Source organism: Eretmochelys imbricata, chromosome 3, assembly GCF_965152235.1.
Source record: "Eretmochelys imbricata isolate rEreImb1 chromosome 3, rEreImb1.hap1, whole genome shotgun sequence".
Lineage (NCBI taxonomy): Eukaryota > Metazoa > Chordata > Testudines > Cheloniidae > Eretmochelys > Eretmochelys imbricata.
The window spans coordinates 135,152,114-135,170,520 of NC_135574.1; the positions used below are offsets into that span (position 1 = coordinate 135,152,114).

Consider the following 18,407-nt stretch of genomic DNA (forward strand, 5'->3'; position numbering starts at 1 on the left):
GGAACCACCTCTAGTGTTGAGATGAAGATCAGTCTCCAGGGTCTATTTAGTCCTTGATTTATGTGTTGAGACTGCCAACAAGGGGGCCAGTTGTGGTGGTGGTGGTGGTAATTTTGTGATGTTGACAGCTAACCCCGGGGAAATGAACTGAGACCATCAACATCTATTGCACAGTCCCCCTCCCCCCCAGCAGATGGTAACAAGTTCCAGCTTGTGAATGTTATTTAAAATAATAGGGAGTAGTCTACCTGAGCTCCTTTTCATTCTTTCTTTTTCTCTCTGATGTCCTTTACAGAGACTTCAGCCAAAGAAGGTCTGCTGCTGTGGTGTCAAAGGAAAACTGCTCCTTACAGAAATGTGAACATTCAGAACTTCCATCTTAGGTAAGATCACGTTATTTCAAGGGATAAAATACAAGTGTTTTGCATCAGATTCTGCTCCCAGTTGTGTACATGTAACTAAGAGCATTATTTGGCCCTTAATGTTTAAACTGGTATATACTGGCTCATTCAATGTATGGGAAAAAAAGTTTTTACCGGCAGAACCCTGGCATAAGTTCAAGTTTATATTCAAAGTATAGATTATGCTATCTTCAGTTCTTGGTTTACAGAGTATGTTCCAGACTATTTTATTATTGCATGTATCTTTGGTTAGGGAAAATGTTTTCTTAAAATAATAGATGCTTATATTGTTTGAATTTTACCTTTTGGATGACAGAAGTTTTTATGTGTAACACTTGTATTGAATCTTTATCTGGGAATTGTCTTTGCTTGTACATTTTGAAGTCAGGTTAACAGAACCTCTAAAAACTTTTAGTATTACAAATGTCTTGTGTAGTATCCAATCCTACAAATTTCTGTACACAAGTTGACCCTTGTACCCATGCAAAGTCCAATTGGTCCATCAGAATGGAGTATCTTGCAGGATCAGGGCCTATGTCTGTAAATTAGTTTTGACATGATACCTAAATGGATGTAAGTGATGGCTCCATTATTGTCTCCAGGATCATTGTTATAAGGTCTGATCCTGAGAAGTACTGAGCATCTGAAACTTCCACTGAAGACAGGGGGAAGTGCAGGTGCTCAGCAACATTCAGAATGAGACCCATAATACATAGAAAGTGTTTAAATAAATTAAGCTTTTTTTCTGCTGCTACTGTATGTTCTGTTGAGAAAAGCCCAGTTGTGGTGTTATAATTGCATGATATAAGTGACATTGAAAAAGACTCTTGGACGAGCATGTTCTGTTAGCCGAATCTTCAGGGGTTCATTTGGCCCTTGATATGCGTGTGACCATAAATATATTGGAGGGTTATGCACATGCATTGAAAGCAGAACCTGTATCCTTTTGTGTCCTGGAGCATCACAGAAGCTAACCAGTTTCTACTCAGGACGCATTTTACATAACATACACTGTGTAAAGACCTCTGTAGGGCGATCAGGAATATATGGATTATAGAAGAGTGAGTACACAGTCTACTAACAGAACCACACAGTGAGGGTGGACCCATGAGATTTAATTATCTGAATGCAACATGGGCCTTCATGCATATAGCAAAACATTAAGTGAGGGTCAAACTGTCCAATGTAATGATTGTATTAACTTATTTTTCCATTTTATTTTCTATTGTTTGTTGTAAAGCTGGAAAGACGGCCTTGCACTCTGTGCACTTATCCACAGACACCGACCTGATCTTATTGACTACTCCAAGCTAAATAAGGTCATCAGTCTGGGTGCCACAGCATGCTGATCTGCAGTGATCTGGTTCACTTCCTATTTGCTTAGCATGTTTCCTTAAGGATGAGCTGAGAAGTGCTTACTAACTCTGACTGGTTTGCCAGGCTCCTGACAAAACTGATTCTGAGGAAGAAGGACACTCTCTCCTTTTCCTCCCCCCTTCCACCTCCCCCTGCCCCACTTCAGCAGCTAACATTACATACGCTTGGCCTGATTCTCCACTGCTTTGCATCTTGGGAACTCATTTATACCAGTGCAAAGTGGGTGTGAAATTCTAATAGAACCGAATTCCCACCTCATGCTGGTGGCGGTGTTTACACCCACTTTGCATTGGTGTAAATGTAAGCGCAAAGCAGTAGCGCAGGGGTTCTCAACCTTTTTCTTTCTGAGCCTCCCCCCAACATGCTAGAAAAATTCCACGGCTCACCTGTGCCACAACACCAGTTTTCCTGCATATAAAAGCCAGGGCCAGCATTAGGGGGGTAGCAAGCAGGGCAATTGCCAGGGGCCCCATGCCACAGGGGGTCCTGCAAAGCTAATTTGCTCTACCCTTGGGTCTGGGTAATAAATTACCTCTAGCAGGAAATAACAAGACTTACAAATTAAAGTTCACAAAGAAAATATTAATTTCTTGTTACTTTGTTTTTAACAGAATTCCACCAATGTCCCCTACAAGCATAAACCTAATGGTGCCCTAACGTCACTGGGTTACAGAACAAGGGGAGTACGTTATTCTCACAATGGGTCTGATCGTAGCAGAACAGAGGGCGCAAATGGGGCCTGACTGTGTTGCTGTTGAAATTGGTGGCTTTACTAGTTTAGAAAGTCTTCAAAAGAAAAAACATTAAAAATCTCATCTATCGGGGTCATGAATAACTATTTTAGGGGGTGTGAGGATGAGGGGCAAGCACATGCTTCAGATTTGCCAGATTGTAACAGATGAACAATGCTAGAAAAGAAAGAGGAATAGAGTTGTTTCATCCCAGTTTTGGGGATTTACAGTTAATTTCCTGTGCTCTAAAATGAGAATACAGCTAAAAGTCTCCTTCAGTGCCAGCCAGGGAGAAGACTTCATGGGCATGTGTGCAGTGCTCCAAAAGATCCATGACATGTTTGCGGCTGGCCCGGATCAGCTGGGTTGGACTGCAGGGCTAAATATTGCAGTGTTAGCCCCGCAACCTGAGCCCTGAGAGCCCAAGTCAATTCATCCAGGCTCTGAGACTTGGTGTAGTGGGTTCTTTATTGGAGTGTAAACATACCCCATCATTGTCTTAACTTGCTAGATGCTACCAAACACTTCTCATTTGTGAAAGAGATTGTTAAGTCATAGATTGGATTCTTCATTCCCTGCTCCCCATAGTAAATAGATTCTACAAAGGAATTGACTGTTATGGGAAAGCTTTGAAGAAAAAAAGAACTAAAATGAAATGATTTATAAAGCTGGTTCTGTTTTATAAGTATTAAAAAGTTATGCTGGGGCCTGCGAGGCACATAATAATAAATAGTCAATCGATTTATAATGCTAACTTAAACTCATAAAGTATTAATATGAGCACTAAGGCATTTGGAAAGTATTAATTTTGAGCTCAGTTCTACTCTTCTTACTTAAGGTGAGTAAGAGGAGCAGGATTTAGCATTTCATCTTACTTTTGGTTAATGATTTTCAACAGCAGTTTGCCCCCCATTTGTTCTTTACACTGCTCCTAAAACAATTCTATCCCAATTACAAATCTAAACCAAAATGTCAAAATTGCCAGCCAGCACCAGCATGGTCTCCAGTTTTATGCACACACCATTTTCTGCACAAACATACCTACTAGGTAAACAGACAACCTGTTTGTGCATTTAAAGGTACTTATGCATAACAGATGCTAACTTTCTGGAAGGCCTGCTGAAACCTTGACCACAGTGTACAAAACTTCCATAGTAAAACCATTTTATTTTTGTGTGTGCGGTGGGAAGATAGAACAGAACTCAAACAAATGTGCCTTGATGAGACTGCCGTGTCAATCATGTGCAGAAAGATCCTAACATTGGGCTTTTTTCCTGTCCTGGCTGTGTTTGACTGGCTACTTGTTGGGTGTCTTAACAACTGTCTTGGTGTTTTTTCTTTTGGTATGATATCTGTTTCTCCTGCATGCCTTCTTTTCTTTTCTCATCTATGCATCTTGTGTGGACTTATCGTAGCTGGAAGGATGGCCTTGCTCTCAGTGCCCTTATCCATAGACACAGGCCTGATCTTCTTGACTATGACAAGTTAGATGAGGTATTTCTGTAGCCGCAACAGAGATTTTTAATTACTGTGGTTTGTAGCTTTATTTTATGGTATGGGTGATGGCTATCTCCCAGCATCTCAGGCTTCACTATAATTTTAAACAAATCTTCTCCCAAATCTTCAGAGCTTTGATCAATCATTGATTATACAACGAACATACCAGTGGGGGGTGTCTATCACTCATCTATAAGAAAAGTATCTCAAATTAGTCAATAGGTTTCACTTAGATTTAGTCTAGTTTTTATACATATTTCATATCTGTAACATAGTTTTTGTACATGCCATTAACCCATGTTGTATATACATGGTGTTGTATGTACATAAATATATATATCCACAAATAAAGTTCCATAGATTTTAAATATTGGCCAAATTTTAAATGCCTTTTAATTGAAATGATGCAGCTGATATAACCTACTAGATGAAATACACTTGATAGTAAAGTTAGAAAATGCAGCTATTGTGTATAATATACAAATGAGCCAAAATCTTTAGGCCAGGCAAAAGCCTTCATAACATATAATTTTTCAAATTGAGTGATGAGTATGATATATATTTGCTCGAAAGAGGTACCACTGGGAACACTACTTACGTTTTGGAAACACATGCATAATATGCAGAAACTTAAATACTTCATACTCAGAAGATGTGTGAAGTACAGACTTCTATGAAACTTGGAATAATCACTGTGAGTTAAATCTCACTATTTTCACTGATGTAACCAAAAAAAAAAAAAAAGCGCACTTGAGACATCAGGACCCCTCTCTAGGATAGCAGTTTTATCCCAGCGCAAGACCCGGATGCTGCCTGCAAGGAACAGATCTATCTACTGGGAGAACCTGTGTCTCTTCTAAAGACAAGGTCTTCCACCAGTAGTGGCATTTTCAGAAACCAAGACCTCTCACAAAGAGTGTTTTCACCCTAAAGTGAAACACTGAGGGTATGTCTCCAAAGTAAAACCTGCAGCACTGAGTCACAGAGGCTGGGTCAATTGACTTGGTCTCACAGGGCTTAGGCAGCAGGGCTAAAAATAGACATTCTTGCCTGGGCTGGAGCCAGGGCTCTGAAACCCGGTGAGGGGGAGGATCTCAGAGCCCATGCTCCAGCCCATGTGGGAACATCTAGACTGCTATTTTTAGCCCCGTAGTCCGAGCCCCATTAACCCGAGCCAGGTTCTGAGACTTGGTGCTATCAGTTTTTCTTTGCAGTGTAGACATACCCTAAGATTCCAATATGAGATATCAGGGCAGCCTAAGGAGCATATTCCCCTGCCTAATTTGAGACACTAAGCCCAACAGTAATCATCCCCTATAATTTGAGATATTGAATGTATACTTCTGATTTGGGGTTCACTTATTGTTCCCCTTCCTTTTTCTTCAAAAAACAAAAAGGAAACCATTGGCTTGATCCATAGGAGCTATAGGTTCTCAGCACCTCTGAAAGCCATGTTATATGTACATGCACAATAAAAACAAGTCACATCCAAACCAAGATCTAAAGGTGTTACTCATTCTGAACAGTAGCTTAGATTTCAGTAGGTTCCTATGCCTGAAGCGGCTTCTCTGTGCATTTCTGAGACTAGTTGTTCTTGTTTTTCTGTGCTTGTTCATCATTATATGTGAGCTTGACCAGTAGTCAGCTTATGAGCTTGCTAGAATTCACATCTCTGTGCTATTCTGTATATATATATGTTGGATTTTCATCATAGTATATGTGTATATTAAATACATAATGTTTGTGTCCCCGCAGAACAAATTAACAATGGATACCTAATCATATCTCATAGCTTATTAATGCGTTTCTATCTTTTCAAGAGAAAACATTATATATATACACGTGCGTGCGTACACACGCACAGACTCACTCACTCACTCTATATCAGGGGTTCTCAAACTTCATTGCGTTGTGACCCCCTTCTGACAAGAAAAATTACTATATGACCCTAAGAGGAGGGACCAAAGCCTGAACCTGCCTGTGTCCCACCACCCCTGGTGGGTGGCGGCAAAGCCCGAGTCCCACCGCCCTGGGCGGGGGATCGGGGGTGGGAAAGCCATAGACCCAGGGCTTCAGCCCAAGGCAGGGGGCCTGTAACCTGAGTCCCAACACTTTGGCCCTGGGCAGTGGGATTCAGGCTTTAGCCCCAGTCCCCAGCAAGTGTAAGCCAGCCCTGGCATCCCCATTAAAAGGGGGTCCTGACCCACTTTGGGGTCCTGACCTACAGTTTGAGAACTGCTGCTCTATATCTATGAGCTCAGCTTTTTGGAAAACACTAATTATGACTCATTTCCAGTGAGGAAAATCTATGTCTTGGATCAGGCGGAATAACCTTCAATATACATACTGTGTATATTTCTTCTTGCTATGAGAAAAATGTCTGGTGTTTAACTGGTTCTCATTTTTGCTTTCATGCAGGATGATCCTCTAAGAAATATTAATCTGGCAATGGAAATTGCAGAAAAACATCTGGATATTCCAAAAATGCTGGATGCAGAAGGTGGGAGCTAAAATTTTATTATGTGCCTTGAATAAGAAGTAGGCAGTAAAATCTGTCACCTTGTACATACATTTTTTTCAAGAATGCTTATACGTGAATCACCACAATGATGCCTCTTTATTACGGTTCCTTTTCAAATTATTCCTCCTTTTTTATTTCTTGTGTGCTGGATAATTTCACACTTTTTTGTTTAGCTAAATATTATTTATTATTTGTATTGCAGTAGCACTGAGGGTCCCAGTCATAGATCAGGACCCCATTGTGGTAGGAGCTATATAAACAGAACAAAAAGACAGTCTCTGCCCCAAAGAGCTTAAAATCTACCTGTAACACAAGATGGTGCACAGATGTTAACAGTTTAAAAACACATGAACATTGTATACTGCTGAAATCAAGACTTTAAAAAGAGACCTATAGCTAATATAGTCCTTCCCAAATATACAGCTAGTAACATGTGCCACCCATGCTGGAAGCTGAAGTTGAGGAATTACTGTTTAAAAAAACAACAACAAAAAAACCTGTATTTGTATTTTTTCCAAATGATCAGTTTTAATGAGTAGTCCCATATTTGAACCCTTGAAAAAGACTTCAGAGTCTTTCTATAAATAATATGATGTTAAAGTACCTCTTGGAACTAACTAATGTTCTGTAGTTTGGGCATGCATGGAGACAAAATATGAACATTTGCTACTTTAAATATATTAATTCTGATCTGGTCTCTTGCCAGTTGACTGGTCTCAAAGGGTAGAATGTTCCCAAGCACTCAGTCTTAGCCTGCCTGCTGCCATTGAAATAAATGGCAGTAGAGTTAGTACTGGGTGCTTTTGAAAACCCCACCCAAATAACTCAGTGGTTTCTAGCATTGATTTCATGCTTCAGAATTCATTCTCTCTTTGTTCCTGGAAATCTGAGTCCTGTTTTAAGCAACACCTTGTCCTTCTTACTGTAAACTAAGATGCAAGGTAATTATTTAACACATCTACTATCTCCTTATTCATAGATATGAATGTCCATTACCATTTTTCTTTTTCGTCAGCTTCCTTAAATATTGTATTCCATATCCTGGCGTTTTACACCTTAAAAGAAAAAAGACGCTTTATTAGAGTCATCATTAATATGTGAAATCATCCAAATATGTGCTGTCAGCTTTTATTTCAATTTTCAGATTCTTTTAATGTATCCTTTTCAAAAGTTCGTTCTTAACCCCTGTAAAATAAAAGAAATGGATGCTGAATTATGAAATATATTGGTTCTTATGGTATAAAATCCCACAGCTAACTTTAGAAATTTTATCTGCTTTCCCTGGTCATCTCCCCAACCCTACTCCGGCTGCATGTGAAATGGGCATTTTTGCATTGGTGCTAATGCCATTCAAAAAGTCTCTTCACTGATAATCAGTATGAAGTGCTTGGTCACTTTCTGTCTTTATCTGTTGCAGAGTGTTAAAGGGACCATCACTGTCAATGTGCCCAAACTTCAGTCATATCCTGTCATTTTAGTTATTTCCTCCCATAATGATGCAAAACCCATCAGCCTTCCAAAATAAGGGGCTGAACTCTGTTATGATTTATGTTGAGGTTAACTTAAAATAGAATCTGGCTCAAAGGCTGCAAAACTGTTAAAAATCAAAGCTTTTCTGAGTGCTAGATTTATTCTGGATCACAGTAGCACATGTATACCTGTTTTGCAGGTTTTGGATACAGATCAATACTCTGATATGTGAGAACGTAGAGCAGGGCAGGCAGAATATAGAGACACTGTTTTAACGTGCTTCACATGCACTTCTACATCCATAACTAAGTTACTAGGCCAAACTCTACTTACATTCACACATAGTTAACTCTGGAGTAAGTCTAGTGACTTAAATGAAGTTACTCTGGATTTATGTAAGTGTAAATGAAAGCAGAATTGATCCCAGGAGGTCTGCATCTGCTAGCCTTCCCCAATAGCTCTTGAAAATTGGGTCTTGTACAAAACAGTGCAATGTGGCAATGCTATTTCTGTACATCCTAGATATTCGGATATTTTTAACATTTCAATTGAGCAATTGATAATTCCTTCATTTATTGATTCCTAAAGTCTGATCAGCATTGATATGAGTGGATTAAAGCAAGAGGAATGACCTTGGTTTTTTTTTTTTTTTTTTTTTTTTTTTAAATCCTTGCAGCATGTGAGGTGGAATCATCAGATGGAAGTATATTGCCATTAGACTATCTGAGCAGTTAACCTTCTTCTTTCTACACAGATGTAGTAAACACTGCCAGCCCTGATGAAAGAGCCATTATGACTTATGTTTCCTGTTACTACCATGCATTTGCGGGTGCTCAGAAGGTGAGGTTGTAAAAGATGGATCAGATCTCACCCTTCACCTTCTGTGGGGTTTTTTTAGCAGTTTTTCTCTTCTGATCTTTCCCCCCGCTAGTTACTAGAGGAGCATCCTAGAGCTGGGCAAGACCTCATTTCCTAATTTTCTCTCTGCACTCCTGTCTCTGTATAGTCAATAGAAGTTTAGCCATTTGTTTGTTCTCCAGAAACATATTTTTCTGTCTCACTATTCTGTATCTTTACTAGTAATATCAAGTAGATCTCAACAGTTGGTTACTGACCTGGATAGCAGACATACTTCCCTCTATTTGAAACCTCTGTGCATTGACTTGAATCAACATTTAAAGAGCAAAATGAAAATAACAAACTCACATGGAAAAAAGAGATCCCAACAGCAGTCATATTATCTCCACCACTATGCCAGAGACCCTGGATATTATTCATGCTGTAAATGTAAAAAATATAGCACAATCTCAGAAAATATACACCAGTTTTGTTTTCAGGATTTTTTTAAGTGTTAGCATTTTAATGTATGTACAAATGCATAGCAACATAAGACATTTATTATATGTGATGCAGACACAAATATCATATACAGACATCTAGGTAGAAATCTGGAATTGTATCTCAGCAAATATAAGCAAAAAATAATTACTGTAGAATCTCAGATTTCAGAGTAGCCGTGTTAGTCTGTATCAGCAAAAACAATGAGGAGGCCTTGTGGCACCTTAGAGACTAACAAATTTATTTGGGCATAAGCTTTCATGGGCTAAAATCCACTTCATCAGATGCATGGAGTGGAACATACACTAGGGAGGTATAAATACACAGCATATGAAAAGATGAGAGTTGCCTTACCAAGTGGGGGTTCAGTGCTAATGAGCTAATTCAATTAAAGTGGAAGTGGGCTATTCTCAACAGTTGACAAGAAGGGGTGGAATCAGTTTTGTAGTGAAAATGGGGCCAATGTGAACAAGGTGGCCCACTTCAAACAGTTGAGTTACAAACACCAGAGTTACAAACTGACTGGTCAATCACACACCTCATTTGGAACTGGAAGTATGCAATCAGACAGCAGAAACAAAAAAATCAAAAATCAAATACTGTACAGTACTGTGTTAAATGTAAACTACTAAAAAATAAAGGGAAATTTAAAAAAAAAAGATTTGACGAGGTAAGGAAACTATTTCTGTGTTTGTTTCATTCCAATTAAGATGGTTAAAAGCAGAATTTTTCTTCTGCATAGTAAAGTTTCAAAGCTGTATTAAGTCACTGTTCAGTTGTAAACTTTTGAAAGAACCACCATAATGATTTGTTCAGAGTTATGACTATTTCAGAGTTACGAACATCCTCCATTCCCAAGGTGTTCGTAACCCTGAGGTTCTACTGTAAAGAGAAACTCAGAATTGGACACAGTTCAAGTGTCACTAATAGGAAAATGCTCACTTTAGGGATACTGATATATAGTATTAAATAGCTAACAGATACTTTTGCAAGCTTGAGCTACTCTTCTGTAGAGAGGTCCTTCCCAGGTTAAAACAGCTAAAATTCCGTGAGTTATGTAGCCTGTCTTTTACATATCTAAGGGCTTGTCTACACTACTGCGTGGGGGTCGATTTAAGATACGCAACTTCAGCTACCTGAATAGTGTAGCTGAAGTCGACGTACTTAGATCTACTTACTGCAGTGTCTTCACTATGGTAAGTCGACAGCTGATGCTCTCCCATCGACTCCGCTTGCACTCCCTGTTCTGGTGGAGTACCAGAGTCGACAGGAGAGCGCTCAGCGGTCGATTTATCGCGTCTATACTAGATGACAGATTTTAAATTGTTAAATTTGAGCCCAATCCTGCAGCCTTTACTGTTGTGAGTAATCCTTATGCATGCAGGTGGTCTCACTGAAGTTAATGGGTTTACTCCTGTGAGTTACAGTGCATGAATAAGGGTGCAAGATCCAGCCTTCTGCAAAGAAAAATAATTTCACTTCATTGTCCTGCAAGACCTCAGTCTGAGTTTCAGCATATTGATTTTTTTTTTTCTGTCAGCACCAATAAATCTCACACACAGTTTATTCCAGCTTTGTCTCCAGAGTACAGAGCTGTGGGCCAGCACCTGCTTAGCATACAGAAATCAAGGCAGGGTAACAACCATTTTGTGCTTCTCTTTGTTCAGCCTGTTTTCTACGCCTCTATTTTTTGTTTTTGTTTTTTTGTTCTTTCCTTTCCTTCCCCCGCTTCCTTCTGTAGATATTGTGAACACTCCCAAACCTGATGAAAGAGCTATCATGACTTATGTTTCCTGCTTCTACCATGCTTTTGCTGGAGCAGAGCAGGTATTAATCAATGGTCCCTTTGAGTTGCTGTGCTTTTTGGTTGGTTGTTTCACATTTCCATGAGATTTTTTCACCTGAATATAGATCTTTGAGGTTTTAATCAACGTTCCCAGGTATTATTTGAATGTGAATGCTTTTTTTAACTAACTTCTAATCCTGATTCAGTTAAAAGCCCTGTAGCAAATTGGATTTTTTTTTTTTTTGTTCCAAAACGCATTACCACTGATTTTGAGGGTCCTTAGTGGTTATAAAAGGCTATTTTCAGGAAAAGTAAGTTTAAAGAGACCTTGTTTTGCATATGGACCTCAGGCTGAGTTGATGCACAACTTTCCTTGCAGGAGCAGCTCTCAGGTGCACAATCAGAAAAAATATGCAACATTCAATTGACCCGATTAGAATTACCCCAGATTTACACTTGCATAGAAGAGCAGACTTTGACCAGTTGTGTACATTCTAGCAGTTATAAATGCAAATGACTTGTACAAACTGTGTGAACTGGGCTCTTAATTTGCTTGGGTCTTCTTTTGCATGTTCCTAACAAACCTAATAGATTTCTAGTATGATTTTTTTAACCTAATACCATAACCTGAACAATAGTCTAAGTCACTTTCAAAGTAAAGATTTATTAAATGACCCTGACATTAGTGTGAAACTACCTCCTATATAATAAGGCTTTAACATTTAACAGAATGAATTCTATGTTGATTTATATGCTATGCAGCACACTGAAGTTAGTAGAAAGAAAAGGAGTACTTGTGGCACCTTAGAGACTAACCAATTTATTTGAGCATGTAGAGTTTTACAGGGAGACTCACTGCAGAATTTGTCCCAATAACTCTGAGAAGGGCGAACTTACATATGAGTCATGAGCACTAACCAACAGTGATAAGAGCAATTTTTATTTTCAGCAGTCACATTCAGCTTACTTAAAGTTTGTATCTGCTTGTGAACATGATGACAGCTATGTCCTGTTTGTTTTCTGTATTTTACAGGCCGAGACTGCAGCTAACAGGATATGTAAAGTGCTTGCTGTGAATCAGGAAAATGAAAAGTTGATGGAAGACTATGAAAGGCTAGCAAGTGAGGTAAAGGCTAGCAAGTGATGATGATAAATTCAGTGCATTATTTACAATGAAAACAGAGCAAAATTAAAGTCACATACAGCTGACAGTCATCTTTATCAGAGGGGAAGGATGGTTCAGTGTTTGGAGCATTCGCTTAGAACTTGGAGGAGCCAGGCTCAATTCCCTGCTCCATTACAGGCTTCCTGAGTGACATCGAACAAGTCACATAGACTCTCTCAGCCTCAGTTCCTCATCTGGAAATTGAGGATAATAGCACAGGGGTGTTGTGAGGATAGACATAGTAGGAATTGTGAGGCACTCAGATATTGCAGTAATGGAGGCCATCTAAGTACCGGAGAGAGAGATCTTTGAGGGTTTATATGTTATAACTGCTTGCACAAATAAGGAATCTTAAATTCATTTACTGTTTTCCATAATTCTAGTTTAAAAAAAGCTTCTTTGCCCTCAGCCAAAAATTGTAACATGATAGATAAATACAAACATATCTTTAAGTGATAAAAATAAGATGTTTAAGTATAAAGTGGTCCATAAGGATTTTATTTCAAACTGAAATATGAGGGTATAAGGTATGAGATATTTCACAGGTGGGCCAGAGAAAGGTATTTTTCAAGGTGTATCATAATGCATCCCTGCATCTGTGGAAGGGCTGAGACTCAGGAGAACAGCGTTTTCAACTCTGCCACATGCTTTGTGTGTGATCCGAGACAAGTCCCTCAGTTCCCCATTCGGAAAAGGGGGATAATGATCCTTTGCTGGATAAATTCAATAATATTGTGAGGCTCTCAGAATCTGCAGTGAAATTACCTACCTAGAAAGATAAACAGATTAAAACTGTGCCCTGAATTTGGAACATGAACTTTATCATATAAACCCGTAGTTCTCAAAGCTGGTCTGCCGCTTGTTCAGGGAAAGCCCCTGGCGCGCCGGACCGGTTTGTTTACTTGCCGCGTCTGCAGGTTCGGCCGATCGCTGCTCCCACTGGCTGTGGTTCATCGCTCCAAGCCAATGGGGGCTGCAGGAAGGGCGGCCAGCACGTCCCTCGGCCCACGCTGCTTCCTGCAGTCCCCATTGGCCTGGATTTTTAAAAGTAGCTGGGGATTTGGGATAACTCAGGTTTTGGGTACTCATCTTGAGATACCTTGAAGGGACCCGATTTTCAAAAAGCCAAGTGCTCAACACCTTCAGAAAATCAGGGCCCTTTAGGATGTCTCAAATTAGGCATAAATTGAGGTACCCAAAATTACTAGTCATTTTTGAAAATCTTGTGCTTAGTTGTCACTAAGTCATTGACTTTGGCAATGACACTCTTGTTAAAGAAAAGACACTGGAGTCTGTACATTCAGGATTGTCGTTTCTTTTTTTTTGGTTCCATTTTCCATTGCTTTGAGTTTTAATTGTTTGTGTCTGTATGTGATAGCTTTTAGAATGGATTCGTCGCACAATCCCTTGGCTGGAAGACAAAACGCCCGAGAAAACAATGCAGGCCATGCAGAAGAAGCTAGAGGACTTCCGAGACTACCGCCGCAAGCACAAGCCTCCCAAAGTCCAGGAAAAATGTCAACTGGAGATCAATTTCAATACCTTGCAGACAAAACTGAGGATCAGCAATAGGCCAGCTTTCATGCCATCAGAAGGGAAAATGGTTTCAGTGAGTAAAATACGGGTCCAGTCTCTTTTCTCCTTTCACCTGAAATGCTCAGTAATATGTGAATAGATGGGATCCAATTACTATTCCAAAACATCTTCACTCATTTCAACTTGCAACATCTAGTTCTCAAGTACCAGCAGTGCTAAATCAACAAGACTTATTTTATTCAGTACTACATTCTAGGACCATTTCTCCCTACCAGGGGCCCTGTCTCTTTTTAAGGCTGCCTCCACTTCAGTCATTCTTCTCCCGCCATGAGAGTGGGAGACAAATCCCCCTTTTGGAACATGATCAGTACTGCTTTGTTGAAGGAGCTAAATTGTGTGATTCTGTTTGAAGCAAAGCTACCATTGATTTCATTTGGAGTTTTCTTCAATGCAGGACCTCGGAATTTGGCCCAGGATTGGCCCTGGCACAGTTTCAGTACCCTTTTCAGCCTCAGTTTGCAATAGATTGCTTTTAATTGAATGGAGCCTTATAATCTGTGAAGACAAACAATAGTTCCTCCAAATTAACTCTCAGCTCTTGATAAGAGTTTTGGAGTCGAGAGCTTTGAGTGTTTTAGGTGTTGAATATAGCCAACAAATGTCTCTACTGTGCTGTAATCTTGTGTTTAAGCTATTCAGGTTTTATAAACAGGCAGTACTGTTAGCTGAAAAATCTATCTGGCTCACAAAATATAGAGACTGGCAGCCCTGGCTATAAATGGTGCATTTGCGCATCTGTAAAAGCTCGAAATATTCTGCAAAGACCACACAACAGGAATCAAGCTTTTTTTATTTCTCAGCCTTCTACATAGGCCAGAAAACTTAGTGACGTTGTGTACCAGTGAAAGTGCACATTGGATTGCTTTTGCTATTAGCTGTTCCATCACGGTCAGCTTCTAAAGACCAAAACATTTTTATTTTGATAATGGATGCACAAAACAGTACACTGTAAGGATATTCGTAAAAAGAAAAGGAGGACTTGTGGCACCTTAGAGACTAACCAATTTATTTGAGCATGAGCTTTCGTGAGCTACAGCTCACTTCATCAGATGCATACCGTGGCTGTAGCTCAGGAAAGCTCATGCTCAAATAAATTGGTTAGTCTCTCAGGTGCCACAAGTCCTCCTTTTCTTTTTGCAAATACAGACTAACACGGCTGTTACTCTGAAACCTTTAAGGATATTATAAATCACCTTCACTGAAATTACAAGATATAAAATATGCACGGAGGCAGTGGATAGATAACTGCTTTGCATGGACAATCACATTTTGTACACATTGTTTCCATTTTGCACTCACCTACACACATTTTGTCTGGTGTAGTTTAGGTGACTATTCCTGAAAAATTTGGACCTAAATTTCCATTTTTGGAGCAAGATTGTAAATTCTTGCAGAGTTCACAAATTTGGGCAAAGTCAGAGGAGATACAGAGTAATGATTAAAATCTCATTCCCTTACTCATCCCCAAATTTCTCACAGGATATTGCTGGCGCTTGGCAGAGACTTGAACAAGCGGAGAAGGGCTATGAGGAGTGGTTGCTGAATGAAATACGAAGACTGGAACGACTTGAACACCTGGCTGAGAAATTTAGACAGAAGGCTTCTACTCATGAAACCTGGGCATATGGTAAGCAGACCTTGCTTAGAGTGTTTCAGGTAAATCTATTCAGCATTTTTGCGAAGATTGCATCATGGTTTTATCTGCATAGCCAGGTCTTGTGACCAACCAGTCAGAGCTCCATTAAATCCAGGAAAGAATCTAGGGAAAAGGCAGATATCAGCAGAGTGTGATTTACTGAACAGCAGCAAAGACAAAAGCATCCTTCCACTTTAAGGGTGACACATAAATACAACCAGGATTTGTTCCAGCCAAGTCCCAAAACTAAAGTTATATTAAATGGTGGCTTTCTTTAGCCAAGGTCAACAAGCAACGTCCTACAGTTTAGCTTACCTCCCCAGAATTTCAGGGAGAAGATGGGAATGAAAAACCTGGCTTTCTTTGATGTGGACACAGCAGCGAAATGAGGACAGACACTTGCATGGAATTAAGTGGCAGGCCACAGCTTTTATTAAACTTTAGCACAGGGGAGGGGTGCTATTGCTAGTCCAACCCCATCATAAGTTAGAACAGCTAGCTGAGGGGCTCCTCTCGCATACAGCACTGCGACAGGGTCTCTTTCAGGACCTTACCACAGTAGAGAATCTATGTAATGCAGCTCTACCCCACCATGCCCCTCACACTCCCACCACAGCCCCTGTGCTGGCCATTTCAAACCAGAGTCCAGCCCATAGTGAGCTTGTTCGAAGCACCCAAATCAGTAAATGGCTGCCAAGTAAATGCCAGAAGTGAAGCTGTGATCATTCTGAAAGCCTCTTTACTGAGCATGTGCTACTCTGACCATGTGTCGTAGCTCTGACACGGGGAAATTACACATGACAGATACAGGAGAATATATAGCAAGAGAAATAATGGTCCCCTGTGGCCTTAAAATCTAGGAAATAGTATGTGGTGAACTGAAGCTGAAGTGGCTGTCTTTGAATTCAGTTGTCTCTCCTAATGGTAAGAGTTGCTGATGAGTGAGAGATAATCTTTCAGTTTCCGATTTCATTTGCTTGCTTTTGTAATGTTTGGTAAATTTGGAAAGGGTCATAAGGATTTGGCATTTTCTGTTTAAAAACCAAGAGTGTTTGAAAAGACGGCCACATATCTCAGCCTTTATGGAGGTTTTGGGCGTGAGGCCAAAGTGAATAATGGATTGAAGGCAGAATTTCAAAGAAGATAATATATCGTTAACATAACTTACACTGAACATAGTGATCTGATTGCTGGCTACATAAGCCAGGTCTTCACTGGAAAAGGTTTGCCAGTATAGCTATGCCAGCCACCCCACCCAGTGCTGGCATAAAATTGCTTTTCGCAATATAATTTATACCACTTCCCTGAGCAAAATAAGATATGCCAGCAAAAGGACTTTTATGCTGGTATACCTGTATGTATAGTAGGGCTCAAAAAATTATACCCCTAGCCAACATTACGATATTGGCAAAAGTTCTGAGTATGGGTCAGAATTGTGTGAGGTTTGTGAGGGCATAATCATAGTTTTTATTTCCACCCTTTTTTCCCTTGGTGGTTTTTAAAAAAGAAATTAAGCAAAATTATTGGCCTTTTTAGGGGAATGGTTGCGTTTTGCCCCCATTCCTTTCTTCTTTGGTGTCCTTTCCTTACACTCTTTTTTTTCCCCTTCTACTCTCCTCCTCTTTCAACAGCAACAAGACCAAAAGTTTCAAAATTCATACACCTCCACAGACAGTGAGAATAAATTGCAGTTCAGTGCTAGCTGTGAAAAAGGCCATTGAAGTGCTTGTCAGTAACTGAAAGATACAGAACCAAAAAACAGAGTTACCAGGCCTGTCTTAAACCATCACAAATAGTGGTTCACTGAGCCAAGAATCGTACCAGCAACCTGGATGTTTCTGCTTTATTACATCTTTGTGTTTATAAATTACATGTTAACGAAGGGCCAGGTTTGAGAATCCTTTTACACAGATTGGGAAGGAGTCACTCACCCAAGTAGTCCCACAGAAGTTAATAACTACTCAGTTAAGTAACTCTTCACCAGTGCACGTAGGGAGTTGACGATCTGGTCCTATTCTGGAATGAGCCTGAATTACCTTGCTACTTATTCCATGTTATACAACAATGTGTCTGTGTGAAACAAGCTGATTCCCATGTGGAAAAATCCTTTAGAAATGAACAGAAAGTAATCTTTAGACAGGCTCATGAATGATTCCGTGGAACATAATAGAGAATCACATCCCAGTTATAGAATTCTATAGGATTGTTTCAGCAACCTACAGAAAATATCTTAATATGTTCTATAGGTTTATAAAATGATTTATATGTAATATTTATTATTTCACCCTATTAAATTTCATATGACTTTTCCAGTGAGTTGTTAATAAAGGCTTTACACAAGGGGTGAAATCTTAGCCCTATTGAAGTAAATTAATGGGAGTTTTGTCATTGATTTCAGTGGGGCCAGATTTCACACTGGGTGTATGATACTGATCAAAGCACCACAAAACTGGGCCCCAATTTAAATGACTGACTTGAGTATAATTAATGAATTAGTAATGAATTACTGATATTTTTGTTTTTATTTTCAGGCAAAGAGCAGATCTTACTCCAGAAGGATTATGAATCTGCTTCTCTGACCGAAGTCCGCGCTATGTTGAGGAAACATGAAGCTTTTGAGAGTGACTTGGCTGCCCACCAGGACAGAGTAGAACAGATCGCAGCCATTGCCCAGGAGCTGAAGTATGTTCCATTTAGAGGCATGCAGCTGCTGACATTTAGCTGATAAACTCTTTCCAATGAATTCAATAGTGTCATAGGTACAATGTAAGAATTCCACAGATAGCTTCGTAAGGATATTATCTGAGCTGGTCATTGACACCTTTCCCTTCCTTTTTTTTTTTTTTTTTTAATTGAACTAAATATAGACGTGCAACTGAATACAGTTGT

General features: G+C 39.6%; 1 protein-coding gene across 14 annotated transcripts in view; it reads left to right on the forward strand.

The window, feature by feature from the left end:
• The window catches only part of ACTN2 (actinin alpha 2), an 87,893-nt gene that overhangs the window by 41,819 nt on the left and 27,667 nt on the right, over positions 1–18,407 (forward strand). For 8 of the 14 annotated variants that reach the window (XM_077811850.1, XM_077811847.1, XM_077811851.1 and 5 more), the window contains exons 5-12: positions 296–383; positions 1,642–1,720; positions 6,425–6,506; positions 8,752–8,837; positions 12,155–12,247; positions 13,665–13,895; positions 15,362–15,509; positions 18,050–18,200. In XM_077811850.1, the coding sequence (XP_077667976.1) occupies positions 296–383; positions 1,642–1,720; positions 6,425–6,506; positions 8,752–8,837; positions 12,155–12,247; positions 13,665–13,895; positions 15,362–15,509; positions 18,050–18,200 (958 nt within the window). Of the gene's footprint in view, positions 1–295; positions 384–1,641; positions 1,721–3,924; positions 4,004–6,424; positions 6,507–8,751; positions 8,838–11,076; positions 11,163–12,154; positions 12,248–13,664; positions 13,896–15,361; positions 15,530–15,591; positions 15,596–18,049; positions 18,201–18,407 lie in introns of all 14 variants that reach the window. The other 6 variants (XM_077811846.1, XM_077811853.1, XM_077811854.1 and 3 more) reach the window with 3 other exon arrangements.